At 43.6% G+C, this 22,875-nt stretch overlaps 1 protein-coding gene across 2 annotated transcripts in view; it reads left to right on the top strand.

The window, feature by feature from the left end:
* Positions 1-22,875, top strand: part of SLC37A2 (solute carrier family 37 member 2) — a 43,285-nt gene that overhangs the window by 10,010 nt on the left and 10,400 nt on the right. For both annotated transcript variants that reach the window (XM_058194469.1, XM_058194468.1), the window contains exons 2-11: positions 5,208-5,289; positions 5,798-5,885; positions 7,701-7,779; positions 9,986-10,121; positions 15,674-15,750; positions 16,545-16,711; positions 18,482-18,519; positions 18,725-18,892; positions 21,396-21,486; positions 22,644-22,706. In XM_058194469.1, the coding sequence (XP_058050452.1) occupies positions 5,208-5,289; positions 5,798-5,885; positions 7,701-7,779; positions 9,986-10,121; positions 15,674-15,750; positions 16,545-16,711; positions 18,482-18,519; positions 18,725-18,892; positions 21,396-21,486; positions 22,644-22,706 (989 nt within the window). The remainder of the gene's footprint in view (positions 1-5,207; positions 5,290-5,797; positions 5,886-7,700; positions 7,780-9,985; positions 10,122-15,673; positions 15,751-16,544; positions 16,712-18,481; positions 18,520-18,724; positions 18,893-21,395; positions 21,487-22,643; positions 22,707-22,875) is intronic.

Below are 22,875 nucleotides of genomic sequence, written 5' to 3'. Positions count from 1 at the left end.
ATATAGCTGGGATGTCAAACTCGATTTCATTGAGGGCCACATCAGGGTTGTGTTTGACCTCGGGGGGCCAGGGTGGGAGTGGCCAGCTTGATGTCACTTGTGTTGGAGGCATCTAAGGTGGCCCGAATGCTCTGCCAGTGAAAACGAGCTGGGGGGGTAGGCTCAGCAAGGCTTCTTAATATTTTAAGGCAGGGGTCTGCAAACTTGGCTCTTTTAAGACTTGTGGACTTCAACTCCCAGAGTTCCTCAGACAGCTTTGCTGGCTGAGGAACTCTGGGAGTTGAAGTCCACAAGTCTTAAAAGAGCCAAGTTTGCAGACCCCTGTTCTAAGGTAAAAAAAGAGGAAAATAGGCCTCGAATCCATCAAATTCCCCCCTGTCCATAGATACTTACGTAGTATTTAAGACTGCAAGAAAATACTTGGCACAGAGAAGATGCTGACCCTTTGAAGTTCTAGAGTTTTGGCCTTGCTATGAAATTATGAATGGAGTGTTAATGTTTGTGCTTTCACCAATCACTACCAGAGGCATCAGGGTGCCCCAGTTATACTGACCTAGATTCCTACAAGGCTTTATACTGTATGAGTATATAACAGATGGGGAACCAAACCAACCAGGAATAATTGTGAGCCTGGAACTATTGAAAAGATGACCTCGACACACCACTTTTCTCCAACATTCCAGGGAAGTAATAAGAGAAAGGCCATCATCTGTAGGAAACGTGGCCATCGATGGGGATGATGGATTGGGAATCAATTCTTTTGGAGGGCACCAGGTTGAGTCATCACCCATCCAACAAGTCACTAGACTACTTCAGGGATTTCTGCTATAATGGATGTTTTGAGAGTTTGCGTTGGCATTTTAGTGTGGTTTAGTACAGTGGTCTCCAACCTTGACAACTTTAAGACTTGTGGAGTTCAATTCCCAGAATTCTGGGAGTTGAAGTCCACAAGTCTTAAAGTTGCCAAGGTTGGAGACCCCTGATTTAGTAAACTGTGTGGTTTTAATAACATCTTGATGTGAAGTTATAGTACATACTAGATGTCAAGGTTCCAGAAATACCTCTTCTGCGTAAAAGAGAGGCATTTTTTCTTTTTCTCAGAGTCCTTTACTAGCATGAGGAGACTGGCACATGATGAGTGCAATTCCCAAAACTGAAGTTCCGGATTCGTTTCCTCAGTTATACAAACCCCAATAGTCCCACCCCCCTGACCCCTCTGATGATCACACGGTCCCACGTTCTTCCAGTTCATTCGAGTAACTTCTTGCCACTCTTCCTGCAGACGTGAACGCCATCCGACCTTGACCACTTGAAGAATGTTACCATACCCCTCAACCCCCCCCCTCCTCCCCTCAAGATAAAAATGTGGCAGCGTCTGGAAACCTAAAGTTTAATATGGTTTCCAGGCCTGACACTAGAGGTTGTCCTTGACTTATGACCACAATTGAGCGCAAAATTTCTGCCGCTAAGTGAGACAGTTATTAAATGAGTTTTGCCCCATTTGATGACCTTTCTTGCCCCCGTTGTTAAGTGAATCTGGCTTTCCCCTTGACTTTGCTTGCAAGAAGATCACAAAAGGAGATCGCGTGACCCTGGGACGCTGCAACCGTCATAAATACGAGTCAGTTGCCAAGCGTCTAAAATTTTGACCGCATGACCATGGGGATGCCACAGTGGTCGTAAGTGTGAAAAACGGCCACAAGTCACTTGCTTCAGTGCCACTGTAACTTTGAACGGTTATATGTCGAGGACTTAACTGTATGTCAACTTCGTTTGATGAGAGTCCTGTAGGTCAGAGGTCTCCAACCTTGGCAACTTTCAGCTTTGCTGGCTGGGGGATTCTGGGAGTTGAAGTCCGCCAGGCTGAAAGTTGCCAAGGTTGGAGACCTCTGCTGTAGGTGACCTTTAAGTGCCCACTAGGGGCTGTAGCCCTTGAAAGTAGACAGAGACAGCATAAAAACTAAATTTGATTTTATTCAATTGTCCTTTCAATGTTTGAAAGTACTTAAATATTTAAAGTATTTACCGTATATACTTGAATATAAGCCGATCCGAGTATAAGCCGAGGTCCCCAATTTTACCCCAAAAACTGGGGTAAACTGGGGACTCGAGTATAAGCCGAGGGTGGGAAATGAGGCACCTACCGGTTGGGGGAACCCTCCCTCCCTCAGCTGAGAAGGCTGGCGGCTCCCCGCCCGCCTCTCACTGCACCGGCAGGGCTTCAGTCCGTAAAATGTGAAAAAGAAAAACCTCGAGTATAAGCCGTATATACTCGAGTATAAGCCGAGGGGCTTAAAAAAAAAAAACCTTGAGTATAAGCCGTATAGACCCGAGTATAAGCCGAGGGGACGTTTTTCAGCACAAAAAATGTGCTGAAAAACTCGGCTTATACTCGAGTATATACAGTAAATACCATCCATACAATTGCACTCTGCATTTAATAATTTTCCTCTCCAGTCACAATAACAGTGATCAGTTGGTTGCTCTGGAGGCTCTAAGGCTTTATGTGCAAGATATGTGGCTGAGAGGTTTCAACCTGTATTGCTGTACAAAAACCACATCCTTCCTGAATCAGTTTGTTTCGGGCTCTTTAAAAAGCTGTGTTTTCTCCAAAATCTATTTGAATACCTCAATTTGGCCTAGGCAGAAGTGAAAGCAATTGTAGCAAGAAGAAAGAGTGCCAAGCTTGCAATTTCCTGTGAAGACTAAATAGGATTAATGACCCCAACCCAGGAAAAAAGAGACACTCTTAAATGTATAGCGAATCCGATGCTATCACTAGCCACCCACTACTTCAACAATGTTGACTTTGAATAAACTGAATGCTATAAACAGTCAGGATCAACATTAAGATCCGGAAGCCGTTCCCAAGCACAGTGGCTAAACAAACAAGAGGCATTTCAAAAATCTTAAAACCAATTTTGTGCTGAAAAAAATCAGAACAAAATAAAACAAAGCAGTATTATGATCCGGAGCAGAGGATCATTTAAATACAGGAAGTTGATTTCTGTTTTCGCATTTGCTCTTCCACTTGAAAAGATCCTGTCAGCACTATCTGATGAAGAAATAACTTAGTTCAATTTTTTTTTTTTTTTTGCATATGATTGGGAAGCATCTCTGGGTTTACCTTTCAGAGATTGTCTCTTGGTTATCTTGCTTGATCAGATAAAAGAGTTGATAAGCAAGAGCTCCCAAGGGGTGGCTGAAATTTGTTCTCTCCAAGGGAATCAGGAGCTAGCCTCCTTTTGCTTCTGCAGCACACAGAAGTCAACTTTCCTTGCATAGTTTAATTTCCATCTCCCCATGTGACACTGAACATCTGCTTGTCCTGGCTTGCTTTGGAGAACGGAAAGATTCCAATGGAAGAAAATACTAAATATGTAGTTCAAGCTGAATTGTGGAGTTTTTGGTACTCTCTAAGATTGGTTTATGAAACTCAGAGAACACTAAAGACCTCACAAGGAAAGACTCTGTTGCTCATTCTGTAAGAAAATAGAAAGGGGCAGACAAATTGGCTTACCTACTGTGTAATCTTTCCTCTTTGCTTGCAGTTTTTGTACTCATTTACATGGATTCAGTCACAAGGATCCTCATTTAATCCTGATATCCGAATCCAGCAGAAGAAAGCAATTTAATACAAACCAGATCTCTATTCCATCCCAAAAAGCACCAAATATTCTGGAGCAGTTTGACTTGTAGTGTTAGGTTGAGCATTCTAGATTCCTTATCTTAGGAAAGGGAGAACATCTACATTCCACTCTCCAAAAATAATCCTTTAAACCCAACCCCCACCCCCAATCATGGTAAGGCTACCACATCTTTCCCATTGCAAGGAAGTCACTCTAGATAGCAAGACTGCAAGTAAGGGAAATAATAAGGATGCTGAGTAGGGAAAACAATAATTGCAGTGATGGTTTTATTTGAGAAAGTTCAAAATCTAGGATGTTGCTTGTTGGTTGTCAAACAGTTAAGATTTAAATAAACCTGAGATAAGTTGTTTTGTATTAAAAAAAATGACTGTAAGGAAAGACAATCAAGGCATGGTATAAGCAAAAGGTGGACCTGGGATGTTGAATTCTAAAGAATTGATTTATAGGCTATGTTTTTTGGGTGCGAGGGGGGCAGAACCAAGGACCCATCATTTGGATGTGCCAGCCTGGCAGACCAGATTGACAGCATGGGCCAGAGATTCATGATGTCACTCTTGCTAGCAGTGGACATAATTATTTCATAGAGTGCTGGTTTAAGCAGACCTTTGGTTCACCTGTGTTGAAATGCTGGGTTGATTGAAAGGTTGGTAAGTTTTAAAAAGGTTTTCCAAAAATACTTGGGAATAGCTGTCTTGAAAACGGCACTCTGAACATTGCTTGCAATGCACAACTGAAGGAGAATTCAGAGCCTAAATTAAGGCAGCAAAGAGGCATAGCCATTAGAACATGAACTGTTTCCAATTCCCAACAGGAACAAAAAAAAAAATCACATGTCCCCTGCTTTTTATTAACTTAGCTCTAGAATTTCACTCTTTGGAGAGCATCACTTCACCCTAAGCAGCCATATTGAATCTGGATCCAAGCTGTCCTACTATTGGAGGACTTTAGGAAGCTACTTAAACCTTAATTCTGCGGGTGCCTCTGTTAAGGAGTTAAGCCTTAGATACTCTGGAGAATCATGGCCGTGTCCTTTATTGGTATACAACCATGATGGCGAACCTATGGCGTGTGTGCTGGAAGTGGCACACACAGCTATCTCTCTGGGCATGCGAGCCATCGCCCATTGCTCTTCCGGGTTCTGGCGTGCTGGCCAGCTGGACTTCACACGTGCGGGAGCTCCAGAAACCGGAAGCGGGCACATGCGCACATCAGATGATCTTCTGGTTTCCAGCGCGTGCATGCTGGTCTTCGCGCAACCTCCCGTTTCAGCACTCAGTGCCGAAAAGGTTCACCAACACTGGTATACAACGTTCAAGAGACTAGGAGCTGCAATTTTGAATGGAAGGCCAGGTGCTAAAAAAGTGGGTGGAGTCAGGACAAAGAACTGGGTAAAATGAAAACAAATAGTTAGAACTTACTCTCCCATTAAGACTTAAGTCCTACAAGACTCACAATTTATACATTCCTGTGAATTGAGGCAGCCTTACTATGAAGTAGTCATTGATTTACCTCCTTCTGTAATGTCCCTCTCATCCTCCTCATGTGTGTTTTTCATAGGTACCGGGGATTAATTCTGGTGCTAACGTTCCTGTGCTACACTGCTTTTCACCTCTCACGGAAACCCATTAGCATTGTAAAGGTAGGTATCAGTAAAACCCAGAGTGGAAAAGTGTATTTTAGCCATATAAGGATGAGAGACTCATTAGCTATTCAGATCAAGGTCTTTATTATATTTGTCAACAATCTCCATGGATAGACTGCACGGGTGTCAAATTCTTGGTGTCACGTTGCTGTCACATGACGTTTCACAATGTTTTTCCCATTCACAGAGCTGGGGTGGGTGTGGTCTGTGCATGACGCATCCGGCATCGCAGCTGCCTGTTTCACACCCCTGGCTAGAGCATACTGGCTAGGGAATTCTGGGAGTTGAAGTCCACACATCTTAAAATTGCTAAAGTTGAGAAACCCTGGACCAGAGAAAGTACTACTTCTCAGGAAATAGTCAGCGGTTTACCACACATATTGCCTCCCCTGTTTCTCTTCAATTCCCAAGATTATAAATTCCTTGTTAACAGATTTGTCCTTTCACATTCCTAAAATTCAATGTCAGTGCTGAATGATCTGCTCTCTGTTCTTTCTTTGATCAGAGCGAACTGCATTACAACTGTTCTTCACTGGGATCCAGGCCAAACAATGCGTCCAACAGCACCACGTGGTGTGACTGGAAACCCTTCGGTAAGATATTCTTGATATCTGTTTTCCATCAAACCCACAATCATTTTGGGTCATCAGACTGCTGTAGGACAAGAAGGCTGGATAACTGAAGACTAAAGTACTGTGAAATGGGGAGGACTTGCAGCTTAGGGGAGAGCATCTTTTCGTCATTCCTGCAGTCCTGGCATCTCCAGCTGTGGTGGAAAGGAAACATAAGCCCTGTTCTTCTTTGGTGGGTGATCTTGTCTTTTCAACGTCTTTTCCAAAGTTCTTCTTCCTGTCTGAAAAATTGGAGTAGTGTTTTATCTACTAAGGCATTGTCTACAGCTTTGGGGCTATAGCAGAAATCCTTTTCAGAAGTCGGACTGCTCATTTGTGGCAGCCTTTATCATCACTTTAAGCATTGAACCAGTAGAGTCCATCCTTACGAGTGTTCTGATGCAATGACCGATCTGAATCTTGACTTTGTTAAAATATTGTTGACAGCCACCTAAAGCAGGGGTCTCCAACCTTGGCAACTTTAAGCTTGGTGGACTTCAACTCCCAGAATTCCCCAGTGAGCAAAGCTGGCTGGGGAATTCTGGGAGTTGAAGTCCACCAGGCTTAAAGTTGCAAGGTTGGAGACCCCTGACCTAAAGTGTCCTGGACTTTGGAGAGCTGGAAATTAGCAAGTATTTAATTTTGTGCTACCCTAACCTCTTTCAGCAATTCGAGCAGCTTCACAGCGTTTTTAGGCCAAAGTGGGAGAGATTGCATGCTACCTGCAAGGGTCATACAATTTCAAATAGATATTCTAATCTGAAGCTGCTACTCACTCAGCACTTTAGAAGCAATGGCCTTGAGTCAGTCTCATCAGTTTGGATCCTGCTTTAATCTTGTGCAGATTTAAAACGAGGATTGATTATTAATTTTCATCCAACCAAGTAATACTGTAAACATATGGAATCAGAAAACAAATCCTATAAAACCAAACTACAGCCCCGGAAAAAGGGCTCCTTGCCTTCTAATCCTTTTGAACTAGAAAAGTTGGTGATTGACCAAATGTCTTTTGGCAGCAAAGTGTTTATTGCCGAATCCAGAATGGGGGAAATCAGGTGCAAATCAATCTATTTAAACACATGCTTGCAGTTGAGAATCAGACTTTAGAAGACAAAGCTAAGGACCACATGGGCTTTTTATGGATGCATTTCATTGTGGGAAGTCTGTCCCATCTTTTTCCCCAATGCTTTGGGAGGCAAGCCTTGTTCCTAGGGTTTTCTCCACTCTCCCCCAAAAAATACTACCTGTTTAAGTTCTGGAAACTGTAAATTGCTTTTTTTGCTGTTTGATAAAAGACCTTCAATGCATACTGTGGATTTGGTTTGTTTTTTGCAAAAAGTTTTTTATTTTTTATAAACTTAATAGTAAAAAAAAATCATTGTGAACAGATTATCAGTCAGGTACATCCTTAAGCGTATTTCAAATTTCATCCCCTATTGTATTCTATACAATATATTTTCTTCTCCTTAAATTTAATAGTTATTTGCACATATCTAATAAAAAATTGTATTCCATCCCATTAATATTTAAGTGGTCTAGTCCCCATATTTTAATTCCCCAAAACATCATTAATAATTCTTCTGTTAATTTCTTAAATTTCACAAATTTAAACACATTTCTGTATTACTTTTAATCAGATGTCAGATCATCTAAAAACCTTTTCTTAAATCTGCCCTGCAATCACATAGACATTTCCGTCTTACTTAGGATTAGTCCTGAAATCACAAAGATTATTCCCTCTTATAAACTTCCTCTGCCTCTAAATAACATATGCTTGCTGTGGTTTTATCCCCCCAGATCAGGATAACTATAAGGAACTGTTTGGAGCCCTGGACAATGCTTTCTTGGTTGCTTATGCAATTGGGATGTATATCAGGTATGTATTTCAGGGGAACCAATGCTCTGCAATGCTCAGAAAAGCAGTAAGGAGTAGGAAGACCAAGGACGCAAGATCTAAAATAAGAATAAGAAAAAGAAAGTTTCCACCAGCACCATTCACAAAGCTGGCTGAGGAACTCTGGGAGTTGAAGTCCACAAGTCTTAAAGGGACCAAGGTTGGAGACCCCTGCACTATAGATCTCAGGTTTGCTTTCCACTGCAGACCTCATTGGACATCTGGTTCCCCCCTGCAATTAGAATCACTGTGGGAAAAATAGATTCCCTTCTGTTGGCTGGGAATTTTGGGAGTTGAAGTCAACCCGTCTTAAAGTTGCCACGGTGGAGAAATGCTGGTCTGGAGCCTCTCTGCACTCAGGGTGGTGTTTTCCTTCATAAAGACATTTGTATTGGACTTTGCTTTAGCAAGGCAGTTTGTTACCGATCGTTTCACTGTTTCTTTTGTCATCATTTGTCATCAAGGTTTGTTTTTGGTTGACTTTTACTGATAGGGCCTTTCCATAATCAATTGCTTCAACAATTTGTCATGGAGAGCGTCAGCAACTTGGCACCTTGATTTGGTGGCTCAAGTTGACGGTTTGAAAACATCCTGTGATCTAAGAGGTGCTCTTAGGACATATCTATAATGTTTGATTACATGACAACTGTAGGCCACATTCAGGAGCAATCAACCCCTTCTCTGCCCTGCAGAAAAGTAGTTCAGAGATAGAAAATTCCCCTTAACTGGGGTTACAATGCCAGGCAGATAAGAAATCGGCTAATGGAGAGCCTGAAATGTCAACAGGACTCTTGTCAAGATGATAGATTCTGTTTACTGAGAACTAAACAGACCCTTTGCTCACCAAAGTGGTTATTAAAGAGCTTTATAGGGTATTTGGAAGGCTATTGATAACGTCACAATTGTGTAGGCTGATTAAAGAGAAAGTTGTTTGGCTTAGAGATGGAAGGCCTGCATGATGTACAATAAACCCCAGTTTCCTTCTCATCAACTGCAGTTCAAATTGTGTTGTGTTTTTTAATCTTCATTTTGTCTTTGAGGCCTTCCTTCCTTCCTTCCTTCCTTCCTTCCTTCCTTCCTTCCTTCCTTCCTTCCTTCCTTCCTTCCTTCCTTCCTTCTCTCCGTTTTAACTTGTGTGTACAAGGCCAATTCCTTAATCCCAAAGGCAAAACAGTTTAGCTTTTAGCTCTGACACAGAAAGAAAGCACAGGTGAAGTTAGGACGTGTCCTTAAGGGGTTTAAACAAATCTGCTCGTTGATGTGGCGTAACAAGCATCTGCCTGCAGAAACAGTATCATTTTGGCTAACAAATGCCCGGGACGAAACATAGGAGGAGCAGAGAGACAACCACACTGTAACAAGGCCTGGGGCCAGTAATCTCACCTTGTGTTCGTGGTTTTCTGAAGATGACACAATTGAAAACAATATATTTCACCATAGTTCAAAATTTGTCTTGCAGTCAAGGTATCTCAGTCCATAAATCACACTCAGCCAGGATCAGATGAGTCATGCAGTGCCTTAGTGCAGGGGTCTGCAAACTTGGCTCTTTTAAGACTTGTGGACTTCAACTCCCAGAGTCCCTCAGCCAGCAAAGCAAAGCTGGCTGAGGAACTCTGAGAGTTGAAGTCCACAAGTCTTAAAAGAGCCAAGTTTGCAGACCCCGTCTTAGCGTAATAGGAAAACCCAACTTTTTTGGTTGGTGAAACAATGCTGCTAATGTTAGAACCAAATCTCTATTGCTTATTTATTTATTTATTTATTTGAATTTATATCCCGCCCTTCTCCGAAGACTCAGGGCGGCTTACATCATGTTAAACAATAGTCTTCATTCATTTGTATATTATATACAAAGTCAACTTTTATTGCCCCCAACAATCTGGGTCCTCATTTTACCTTATAAAGGATGGAAGGCTGAGTCAACCTTGGGCCTGGTGGGACTTGAACTTGCAGTAATTGCAAGCAGCTGTGTTAATAACAGACTGCTTTAGTCTGTTGAGCCACCAATTAGGTCAATAAACCTAACTGAAATAAATCATGGCATTGCATGAAACATCAACCCAACTCCACATAGCTAAGGTTTGATGACTTTCAAACCTCCTCTGGCTCCAGGATTCTATAATTTTGCACTGATAGGAAACTGTGATAGCAGACTGTGATTTAACAATCTGTCTATTCTATTTTCCCACAGCGGGATTTTCGGTGAGCGTCTTCCTCTGCGCTACTACCTTTCTGGAGGCATGTTGCTGAGTGGTTTATTTACTGCCTTATTTGGATTGGGCTACTTCTGGAATATCCATCAATTATGGTACTTCGTGTTTGTACAGGTAAGGAGTTTGATCTCCTCTGCTAATCAAGTTCTCTCCACATTTTTTATGGGGTGGGCAGGCTGTGGTCAACCCTACTCAAATTGTGCACCAGCATCTTGAGGCATTTTTCATCCAAGGTTTCCCATTCATGCCTTTTCCTCCTTCTCTTCTACCATTAAGAAAGGAAAAAAACAACAACGAAAGCAACCAAGGACCTCTGTTTCAAATTCCCATCAGGAACCAAAACAAGTCTAGCATTCAAGAAGAGATGGTCTTCTTTTTTAACCATGTGTCTTATCAGGTATTGGTGGCCATCATTGCTATCATTCATTCGAGGCTCTTTTGTATCTTCATCCAAGACAGTGCCAGAGCCCAACTTCAGAGGAGTACTTTCTTAAGCATGGGCATGTCACACTTCCTCTCTGCCCTTCTTGGTTCCATGCCTCGGGTTGCAGCTTAGTTTTGTTCTCGCGGGTTTTCCCTATCCTTGCTGCGTCATAGGAAACTGGAACATAGAGATGTTCTGGTCTGTGGGTGTAGCAGTCACATGCATTAAAGGCTGGACAAAGAGAAAGCAGATATATTTAGCCCCTGGAAAGAATTAGGGAAGGGATGGAATCTGATTTTCCATCCAAGGCTCATTTGTATATATGAGCCACATGCTCGCTCTGGATGAGGTGTTTCCAGATGGTGTCTGGCCATTCTAGTCCTATGTTTATTTATAATTAAAAAATCATGATTCAGGAATATTCCTTCCATATACCCTCCTGTTTGTGAGAGCAGTGACCCCTGTGGCTTTTCTCTTAAGTTTATCTGCCTGCTTTGTGTTTTTTTAAAAAACTGAAATTGAATGAAGGTTGTGATCAAAGGCAATGTGGAATCTTCCTCTATGTCTTCCTTTATGGCAGGGGTCTCCAACCTTGGCAACTTTAAGCCTGACGGACTTCAACTCCCAGAATTCCCCAGCCAGCGAAGCTTTATGGGTTTTTTAAAAGCTAGAAAAAAGTTGTCTATTTAGAGAGAGAGAAAAAGCACTGAAGATAATAATGACTGAGTAGTAGAAGATGGTGATGACATATCCCTTGAATGAAATAATTCACTTCGCCTAGTCCAGGGGTCTGCAAACTTGGCTCTTTTAAGACTTGTGGACTTCAAGTCCCAGAGTTCCTCAGCCAGCTCTGGGAGTTGAAGTCCACAAGTCTTAAAAGAGCCAAATTTGCAGACCCCTGGACTAGTCTAATTCATGATAGTAATTGTAGCAAAACATGTGGTTTGTATGCAGCCCATAATTAAAATACTCTTGGTGTCCCATAACCAGTTTTCCATTGAATTACACCTGAGACTCATCCTATGAATCATTCTATCATTTCCCCTCGTTGTTTCACTCTGGGGATGTGGGCCAGATTGTGCCACCTGTCAACACAAACCCTATAGTTGAAACTATCAGGAAGTCAGACCAAAACCTGCTGCTTTCCTCTTTAAAAACTCCAAATGCTGCCTATTTTGATGTTATGTATAATATGTCTTCCCATTCTACTGTGACTGGGCAGCATCCTACATTAATTACCAATCAATTTGTTTATTTAAAAATATAAACCAAAGGAAACAAACAGTCTCCAGACGCCACACACTCCCCTCCAAACTCTAAAATAACCTCATGTAACCTACAGTTGCCCACCCCCCACTCAAATGCAGGGCTTGGCAGAAGACAGATCTTTTGTCAGCCTTTCTAAGTAGATCAGAGTGGAAACACAACCAGATGAAACAGAGCCTTGCAAATCTGAAAGTACCGATCTTCTGCCATCCCTTTTTGCGGCCTGATAAATTAGGAAGGATTCTTTCTGAGTTTATTTTTCTGCCCTCTGCCATTATGCAGCTGTGGGTTCCCCACAGTTGTACCTGATCATTCCCTAGGCCAGGGAATCCCAACCTTTTGGACCTCAGGGACCACCAACTTCATAATTTTAAATCCCGTGGACCACTAATACGAATCCAGCATGCCGCTTCCTGAAGCGCCTGGACTCCCAGTGATGGGATGGAGTCCTTCAGGCACTCTCCTTCCTCTCTCTTTCTCTCTCTCTCTCTCTCTTTCTCCCCCTTCTCTCCCCCCCTTTCTGTCTCTCCCACTCTTTCTCTCTCATTCTCTCTTTCTCTCCCGCCTCTCTCCCACTCATTCTCTCTCATTCTGTCATCTCTCTTTATCTCTCTCTCTCTCCCCCACTCTTTCTGTCTCATTCTTTCTCTCTCTCCTCTCTCTCTCCTCTCTCTCTCTCCCACTCATTCTCTCTCATTCTCTCATCTCTCTCCCCTTTCATTCTTTCTCTCTCTTTCTCTCTCTCTCTCCCACTCATTCTCTCTCCTCTCTCTCTCCCCCTTTCATTCTTTCTTTCTTTCTCTCTCTCCCTCTCTCCCACTCATTCTCTCCCCCATTCTTTTTCTCTCCTTCTCTCTTCCTCTCTCCCCCACTCTCTCCCCCCACTCTTTCTCTCTCTCTCTCCTCCCCACTCTCTCTCATTTTGATTCTCTTACTACACGGACCACCAAAATTTTCTCACGGACCACCGGTGGTCCATGGACCACCGTTTGGTGACTGCTGCCCTAGGCAGCATCTCTCCACCCCCAGCTCCTGATCATTTTAAGCTTTTAAGAATTTTTGGAATAAGATCCAGTGAATCTCTTGGGGGTGGAGGTGGGGGGTGTTGTTCCAGAGAGCAGACACTGCAACAACGAAGACGTGTTTCTTAGGCCTGTTAGGCGTTGATGGTCTTCTACCTCCAAGAGAACTTTGAGACAGGAAGAAGTGCAGAGTTTTTTTCCCACTGAGCTCTGAAAGAAGGAGATGGATGTAGTGGTGAAATCTATTTTTTTTTTACTACCGGTTCTATGGGCGTGGCTTGGTGGGCGTGGTGTGGCTTGGTGGGCGTGGCTTGGTAGGCGTCGCAGGGGGAGGATACTGCAAAATCTCCATTCCCACCCCACTCTGGGGGCAGCCAGAGGTGGTATTTGCCGGTTCTCCGAACTGCTCAAAATTTCCGCTACCGGTTCTCCAGAACCTTTCAGAACCTGCTGCATTTCACCCCTGGATGGATGGCCTTATGCACGGTCCAGAGACTAGGCCACCCACACCGTACACTTAAAAAGGGCAGCCACACATATAAGGCCATGTCCATTTTTAAATGGCCTCTGCTGTCTATTGCAATGTAGAAACAAGAAGCAGGAAGGAGCTGAGGATTTGACAAAGGCAGCAGCTGCAGGTTTGGAGGGGGTGGGGCGCATTAGGAGAAGGCTGGTTGAGGAAGAAGGGAATGACGTTTGATGCTTGTCACTTGCTGCAAAAGAGCTCCTGCTGAGTCACTCAACCGCAGCTGTTGGAAAAGGAAGAGGAGGAAGAGTGCTGCAGCCACCACAAAGCAGGGACCATGTAGACCCTGAAAGTTGTACCAAGATCTGCCACGGCTGCTTCATCAGACTGATAACCACCTGGAACAAGGGTCTCCAACCTTGGCAACTTTAAGACTTGCAGACTTCAACTCCCAGAGCTGAAGTCCGCAAGTCTTAAAAGTTGCCAAGGTTGGAGACTTCTGACCTAGAAACCCCTGAGAAACCCAGTGCTGGCCAGTGCAGTGGTCTTGAGCAAGCTCCCTTTCCAGCCATGTTAAGGGGAGGCGGGGAAGCATTGGCTGATATAAACCAGACCAGGGGTCTCCAACCTTGGTCCCTTTAAGACTTGTGGACTTCAACTCCCAGAGTTGTAAATGGGATTTTATAGAGTAGAATTGTGTGAATCCTGTTATACAGCTTGGTAAAATCATGATTTGGCAAGATTGGTTAGGTCTTCAGGCAGCTTCCATCCAGACATTGATTGAACTTAGGTCAGCTTTTTTTCCAACAGGGTTACTATATTGCAGGGGTCTCCAACCTTGGTCCCTTTAAGACTTGTGGACTTCAACTCCCAGAGTTGTAAATGGGATTTTATAGAGTAGAATTGTGTGAATCCTTTAAGACTTGTGGACTTCAACTCCCAGAGTCAACTCCCAGACTCTGGGAGTTGAAGTCCACAAGTCTTAAAGGGACCAAGGTTGGAGACCCCTGAACCAGACCAAACCAGATAGCTAATATCCTGATCTAACTTTCCCATCTGGGGCCCGAGACCAAGAGGACAGTTGCAATATCTAACTGGTTTTTTAGAGATCTCCCCACCTCCTACCTGTTTTCTAGATCAGGGGTCTCCAACCTTGGCAACTTTAAGCCCGGAGGACTTCAACTCCCAGAATACTGCAGCCAGCAAAACTGGCTGGGGTATTCTGGGAGTTGAAGTCCTCCAGGCTTAACATTGCCAAGGTTGGAGACCCCTGTTCTAGATCTCCTGCCTTTTTTTTTTTTTTCAGATCAAGGTCGCATCTACAGCCCTTTTCCTTCCCTCTTTTTCCCTCCAGAGCATCATTCTGTGAGCTCCAGTGGGCTGTGACACAGCGATCCACTCCCTGCTATTTTTGTAGCCTGTTAAGCAAGAAGTCCCAAGTTTTTCCACCCCATTGCCAACAACTCTCTTAGTGATTTGACATGATTACATTTTTCCAATCACACATTTTCCGTCTGGTTACTTCGTTAGCTACTCAGTCAGGTAGGGTCACTGTGTGTGTGTGTGGGGGGGGGGGGATTGGCCTCATCTTTGCTTTCCCCGTCTTCTTTTTTTCTCTCCTCCAACAGTTCTGTTGGCCCACAACATAACTTCTTACTTGCTTCTTGAAAGTTTATGCTGTCATCCAGGTTCTACTTACCTTTACTACTGGTTTGCAGTGGGATTGTGTATGCATGTGCAGAAGCTTCCTGATGACGTCGGGGTCGATGAGTGGAACCTTCCCCCCCCCCCGGTTTTACTACTGGTTTGCAAGAACTGGTCCAAACCGGGGGCAATCCACCATTGCTGTCATCGCATGTTAATCTTTAGGACGTTCCAAGATATTTAGAGCAAAGCTGGCCGGAAGAATTCTGGGAGTTGAAGTCCACAAGTCTTAAAGTTGCAAAGGTTGGAGACCCCTGATTTAGAGTATTTTTCCTTGCAAAAGATTAAAAAGCCCTCCCTCTCTAGAATCAGCTTTATAGGTAGTCCTCAACTTACAACAGTTTGTTTAGTGACCGTTTCAAAGTTACAACAGCACTGAAAAAAGTGACGACCATTTTTCACACTTATGACCATTGCAGCACCCCCCATGGTCATGTGATCAAAATTCAGACTCTTGGCAGCTGACTCATATTTATGACGGTTGCAGCGTCCCGGGGTCACGTAGTCACCTTTTGCAAATGAGGAAGCCAGATTCACTTAATAACCTTGCTGCTGACTTAATAACTGCAGTAAATCACGTAATAACTGGCAGGGGAAGTTGTAAAACGGGGACAAATTCACTGATCAACTGCCTCACCTAGCGACAGAAATGTTGGGATGAATTGTGCTCGTACATCAAAGACTACCTGTATATGTCTGCATATGTGTGAGAGAGCGAATGCATACATGTAAAAAGCATGTCCTTCAGCAGTTAATTGGTTTTCCCTCTCGTGCCCTCTATTAGATCCTGAATGGCTTGGCTCAGACAACCGGCTGGCCGTCGGTGGTGACCTGTGTCGGCAACTGGTTTGGAAAGGGGAAGTGAGTTTGGTTTCTTCATGCCTTGCAGATTGTTGTTTGCTTTCCAGTCTCGATTGCTTCATCTTCATCCCTAGAAGGAAGTCTTTGATTTGTTCCCACACTGACAGGAAATGCAACCCTGTGCAGTTAAATGGGACAGTGGTTTGATTGATTTCCTGGTATCTTCTTATACTTTGTATGCTGGCCTTGCCCTAAAGGAGACCTGCCCTCTTTGATCTCTGCAGTGACTCTGTGAGATGGTTTAGATGACTGATCATGGTTCATTGGAAACCAGCTGATAAAGCGTCATTGCTGGGAAGTAATTTGAACCCGGATCACTCAAACCCAAGCTGAACTGCGTGTTATCCATTAAACTGCATGGCTTTCAAATGGGTGCAAGGCTGCCCCAGTTTTTCAGCCCCTAGAGCTGCATTTGGCCTTTCAATGTTATATAAAGGATATAAGATACAGGAGAAAGACAGAGCTGGAGCCAGAACACAAATTTAATTCACTTTTTAAAAAAAATTAATTTAATGCAAAATGAATACGTGCCATCCAGATGTTTGGGGCATCAGTTCTCATCAGCCCCAACCAGCATGGTCAGTGGTAAAAAATTGTGGGAGCTGTCAGTCAAAAATTCTGGGAAGTTTACCTTTAGGATGAAGCATTGGTCCAAACTGCCAGAGAGATCTCATGAAACCAATTCAGCACGAAAGTGCTGAACCATAATGTGTGGGTTCCCATCTGCCTCTGAGAACTAAGTAAAAAAACAACAACAACCAGAAATTTATAATATGTCTTTTGTTTCTTGCCAGGCGAGGTTTAATCATGGGCATCTGGAATTCGCACACATCTGTCGGAAACATCTTGGGGTCCTTGATTGCTGGCATCTGGGTCTCCAAGGCGTGGGGACTGTCCTTCATTGTACCTGGAATCATTATAGCCTTCATGGGTGTTTTCTGCTTCCTGTTCCTCATTGAATGTAAGTCTTGTCTGAAAAATAACCATTTACTTTTTAGAATAGAATACAACAGAACAGAACACAACACAACACAATACAAGAATTGGAAGGGACCTTGGAGGTCTTCTAATCCAACCCCCTGCTCAGGCAGGAAACCCTACACCAGTTCAGACAAATGGTTGCCCAATCTCTTTTTCAAAACTTCCAGTGTTAGAGCATTCACAACTTCTAGAGGCAAGTTGTAACACTGGTTAATTGTTCTAACTGTCAGGGAATTCCTCCTTAGTTCTAGGTTGCTTCTCTCTTTGATTAGTTTCCATCCATTGCTTCTTGTCGTGCCTTCAGGTGCTTCAGAGAATAGGTTGATTCCCTCTTTTTTGTGGCATTCTCTTAGATGTTGGAACACTGCTATCATGTCACCCCAATCCTTCTTTTCATTAAACTAGACATTTTGCACGATAGGAAATGAGATTTACTTTGGTGGTTTGGTGATGGAAAGTGACAGTGGCATGACATTGTTGCTGGGGTAAAAAGATTTGCTGCTTTGTTTTTCTTAAATAGCTGTGCCTGCTGGGAACGTTGCAATTGCTCAGATTAAGTTTTATCATAAGGGTGCTTTGTGATATTGTCCCAGAGCCTGTTCAGAGTCATGTTAATATTCCTTGCCTCTAGCCTAGTATCTTCTGAATAAAAGATAACTTTTAATTCTAGCAATCAGGATTCCCAGGATGGTGTATTGTAACCGACTTCCTCCCCAATCCCAAAGTGAAAAATGTGTGGAATGGGGTTAAAACCTTTAATTTTCCTCTTCAGCAGAGGTTGACCCTGAAAATTACTTTTTTAGCTGAAATATCTGCAGCGCTAAATATTTAATATGATTCAGGGGAGAAAAAAAAATATCCAGTTCAAATGAATGTCATCTAACTAAAACTAGGGTTTTTGCTAGATAAATGATAGGTATATAATACTTAATCTAAATATGTGTACATAACACATTGTGTCAGGCTGAATCAGTTTTGAGAAACTGATTGCAAAAAAAAAAATGAACAAAAATGCTACAGATTTAAAGAAAAGTAATTCTCACATTTTGGATCATACAAGCCATAATTGTCATAACATAAACATGGAGAAATATCTTGATGATGTGCTAATGAAATCAGCTCAGTTGAATGAGGGTTTCTAATGTTCCTTATTACATGGGCTTCGTTTATTTAAGTGGCTGTCACCACCTAGTGGCAGGTAAGAACATCACTGCATTCTTCGCCAGAAAATTACTTTGATACATGTATTTTACCAGGAAACATAGATAAGACAGGCACGAAAAGTCAGCGTCCTCCTGAGCATAGCCATGCGCTCAGAATCCGTTGGTGATGTCCATATTGCTCTCCAAATTCATGGAAACCCAAGATGTTTTTTCTTTCACTTCTCATCCATGAGAATTCACGAGAATCTCCATAGACAATTTATGGAGACCTAACCCTAACCCTAAGTGATTTGCCCCCCAATGGGATTTCCCCATGTATTTTACCAGGAAAGGTAGATAATGGACCTGTGAAAACTCAGTGCCCTCCTAAGCATGCTGACTCACTGTGAATCCATTGGCGATGTCCATTTTGCTCTCCAATTTCATGGAGACCTCACCCGAATCCTAACTGAATTTGTTGTTTATTATGTATCGTTTCCTTATCTACCATATGTACCTGTACACCTATTGGCAGCCCCTACTTTGCCATCTGTTGGAGAAATTGTTAATTTCAAATGAAATACGCTTTTTGTTTCCATGTCTTTCAGATCCAGAAGATGTTGACTGCAGCCCTCCTCTTCACCATGTAAGTTTTATCTGGGAATAAAAACATTTTATTTGTCCCAAAAGGTGGTCACATGACCCCCTTATGACTGCAACGGTCATAAGTACATGCCAGTTGCCAAGTGTCCAAATGCTGATCACATGACCAGGGAGGTGTTGCAATGGTCATAAGTGTGAAAAACACATAAGTCATATATATATATATATATATGTTTGTTTTTATACAGGAGACCAGTTCTGATGAGAAAGGTCTGGAGGCAGGACATTCCATCAGTGACGGGAGTTTGAATGTGTCTACCAACAGCCGAGAAAACATCATTGACATGGTGGAACATGCCAAAGACTCTGGGGAGGACCGAGAAGCCATCAGTTTCATTGGTGCCCTCAAGATACCTGTGAGTGTAGTCCTTACCAGTAAGCTGTCAAGCACTGTTGGCCAAAGAGAAGGCTGAAAGAACGGATGTCCAGCTTGCAACTTGTGGACGGCAGTCTAGACCCACTTAGAATCCACAGTGACATCAAAGTGAGCTCAGTATGTCATGACATCATCATGCAAATGATGTAGTTAAAACAGTTGCAGGCTGATATTATGACCTGGGGATTTCATTTGCTTCCCAACCAACACTTATAGATGACAGTTTGATTTTGGTCTAAACCAAGTCCAGGGGTATGCTTAGCCTTTCTCTCCACATACAGACCTCAGCTCTGTCAATTATTTTTCTCTTCCTTGGAATTATTCCCAACAGGCACCCAATTTAAAAGGATCATGCCAGCATCTTTAGTACAGTGGATCTAATAGCAACTGCAGTGCTAGTTTCCCCTGCACCTGGAGGAAACTGTCTATCTAGACCCGTTCCAGTCCGGCTTCCGACCCGGTTACAGCACTGAGACGGCTTTGGTCGCGTTGGTGGATGATCTCTGGAGGGCCAGGGATAGGGGTTGTTCCTCTGCCCTGGTCCTATTAGACCTCTCAGCGGCTTTCGATACCATCGACCATGGTATCCTGCTGCGCCGGCTGGAGGGATTGGGAGTGAGAGGCACCGTTTATCGGTGGTTCTCCTCCTATCTCTCCGACCGGACGCAGACGGTGTTGGCGGGGGGGCAGAGGTCGGCCCGCGCCTCACTTGTGGGGTGCCGCAGGGCCGATTCTCTCGCCCCTTCTGTTCAACATCTACATGAAGCCGCTGGGTGAGATCATCAGTGGCTTCGTGTGAGGTACCAGCTGTCGCTGATGACACCCAGCTGTACTTTTCCACACCGGCCACCCCAATGAAGCTATCAAGTGCTGTCCCGGTGTCTGGAAGCCGACGGGTCTGGATGGGGAGAAACAGGCTCAAGCTCAATCCTCCAAGACGGAGTGGTTGTGGATGCCGGCATCCCGGTACAGTCAGCTGAGTCCACGGCTGACTGTTGGGAGCGAGTCATTGGCCCCGATGGAGAGGGTGCGCAACTTGGGCGTTCTCCTGGATGAGCGGCTGTCTTTTGAAGACCACCTGACGGCCGTCTCCAGGAGAGCTTTCCACCAGGTTTGCCTGGTGCGCCAGCTGCGCCTTTCTAGACCGGGATGCCTTATGCACAGTCACCACGCCTTGTGACGCCTCGCCTGGATTACTGCAATGCTCTCTACATGGGGCTCCCTTGAGGGGCATCCGAGGCTTCAGTTAGTCCAGAATGCAGCTGCGCGGGTGATAGAGGGAGCCCTCGTGGCTCCCACGTGACACCTATCCTGCGCAGGCTGCACTGGCTACCTGTGGCCTTCCGGTGCGCTTCAAGGTGTTGGTGAACGCCTTCAAAGCGCCCATGGCATAGGGCCGGGCTATCTACGGGACCGCCTGCTGCTACCGAATACCTCTCACCGACCCGTGCGCTCTCACAGAGAGGGACTCTCAGGGTGCCGTCGGTAGCGACAGTGTCGTCTGGCGGCGCCCAGGAAGGGCCTTCTCTGTGGGGGCTCCCGCCCTCTGGAACGAACTCCCCCCAGGACTCCGTCAACTTCCGGACCTCCGAACCTTTCGTCGCGAGCTTAAAACTCATCTATTCATCTGCGCTGGACTGGGTTAGTTTTTAAATTTATGGGTTTTTAATGGGTTTTATTCTAAATTTTAATCATGGCCAATTTAATAAGTTTTTTAATTATATTTTAATCGTATTTATATTGTATTATTTTGTATTTTTTATCAGGCTGTGAACCGCCCTGAGTCCTTCGGGAGAAGGGCGGTATAAAAATTTAAATAAATAAATAAAAATAAATAAATAAATAGTGATGATTTTGAACCAAATAAGATAGTCACTCTCAGTGAGTGGCATGGTGGCTTAGAAGTGAAGACGCTCGCCTCCCACTTGGAATGTTGAGAGTTCAATTCTAGGCAGTGACAGATGTTTCTCTATCAGGGTGCAAAGAGAAAACATTTGCTGAGAACTCCACATAGGCATCAGGAAAAATATCCAGCCAGCAAGTGCTAGTCCATTCTGTTGCCCCGACTCCAATCTGAAGCAAGGGATTTTCAAGGTTGTAAAAAGGAAAAAAAAAGATATTCACTCTTAGCAAGTTTCTTTTTGGGCTGGCGTGCAGGTCAGATGAGGGAAGATTAAATGTGATGGAAGGGAAAAAGATTGGACCACTTCTCCGCTGTGGTTGTCCTGACCTAAATTATAGCATCTCTTAACAAAAAATAAATGAATCAAAGAATTGCCTGCAAGACTAGTTTGGGTTTTTCCTCATGTTTTGTTACTCAAATTAAAATTAAAAAATCACAAGCTTCATTTAAGATGGAAATCAGGAAACTTAGATCATTGATCTTTTGTCCAACATTAGATCTTGCTTTTTCGGCCTCCTGACTGATTTTGAGAATTTGCTGACGACTGATCCCTCTCTCTTTGTCTCTCTCACCATTGCAGGGAGTGATCGAATTTTCCTTCTGCCTCTTGTTTGCCAAACTCGTCAGCTACACCTTTCTCTACTGGTTGCCTCTCTACATCGTGAATGTTGGTGAGTCAGGAGCAAGTTATTTCTGATCCCCCAATGATAATACTGGTCCAGGAAGTTTTGACCTACTTGAGCAAGTTTGATTTATGGTGTTTCCAAGGACTGTTTTGACACATAGCTGTCCAACCCATCAAATTTCAGCAGTTGCATGCCAGCTAAATTTAATGGCAGAACTGTAGGACCTTGAAAGCTGTTGTGTCAACTCTAAATCAGGATTAAGAAATTCAGGGGGGAAAATCCCACAGGGTCTATCTCCTAGCATGGAAAATTCCAGACTCTGCCACGATTATCACATAGTCTTGCTTATTCTGCACCCATCCCCTCCCTGTTAAATGTGGCCTTTGGTTAGTGAAACATTGGCCAACACATATTTTTTTTTTTTTTACATTTATACCCCGCCCTTCTCCGAAGACTCAGGGCGGCTTACAGTGTATAAGGCAATAGTCTCATTCTATTTGTATATTTTTACAAAGTCAACTTATTGCCCCCCCAACAATCTGGGTCCTCATTTTACCTACCTTATAAAGGATGGAAGGCTGAGTCAACCTTGACCCATTAATGTTGACCCTGCAACATTAATAGAACATTACATGAGAAAAGTAATGCTCTGAAGGTATGTGAATCCTTGTGTGCTAAAGATTTTCAAGTCAACTATTTTGGAACAAAATAGATCAAAATAAGTTGGAGATTTATCCAGCTTACTATTGTCAAGGCTGAATGGCCATGACTCTTCAAATTATCAACAGTAGTTTTCAGAATACTGTTAATGAAGATCTTGTTGTTGTTGTTTTTAAAAAAATGGACATTTGAAGTATGCATGTAATGCCTTGTAGCGGTGGGGTACTGGTGATCCAAAGAGAAAAAGGCTCTTCAGACCAGGGGTCTCCAACCTTAGCAACTTTAAGCCTGGTGGACTTCAACTCCCAGAGTTCCCCAGCCAGCTTTGTCCTCCAGTCTTAAAGTTGCCAAGGTTGGAAACTCCTGCTTCAAACCATGTTGGGCTTGCATGCATAGCATTTGTCAGACTTGGCTGCTTACATGAAAACACCTTTCCCACTTTGAATCGTACATATTGTGCAGCCCAAAAAAGCATGCTGTCTGCCATGGGTTGTTGACCGTCATTCATTCATGTTTACTCCTCTTCCTTTCTGTTCTTGCAGCTCGCTTAAGTGCAAAAGAAGCTGGAGATATGTCAACTCTGTTTGATGTTGGTGGCATTATTGGTATGTTGGATTGATTTCCTTGGAGCTTTCTTTCCATGTCTGCATCAGAGTCTAGGAAAGGGGGTGGCACTGGGGCTGTGAGATGACAGTCTAGAGCAGGCATGAGTAGGAAGCATTTGGGTGCAAATTCCACCCATAGAATTTGCAATCTTTGGGTGGACTTTTCAAT

The sequence above is a fragment of the Ahaetulla prasina genome, chromosome 9 (genome assembly GCF_028640845.1).
Source record: "Ahaetulla prasina isolate Xishuangbanna chromosome 9, ASM2864084v1, whole genome shotgun sequence".
NCBI lineage: Eukaryota > Metazoa > Chordata > Lepidosauria > Squamata > Colubridae > Ahaetulla > Ahaetulla prasina.
The sequence above is the reverse complement of the archived record's forward strand: the minus strand, read 5'-3'. Positions and strand labels throughout refer to the sequence as shown.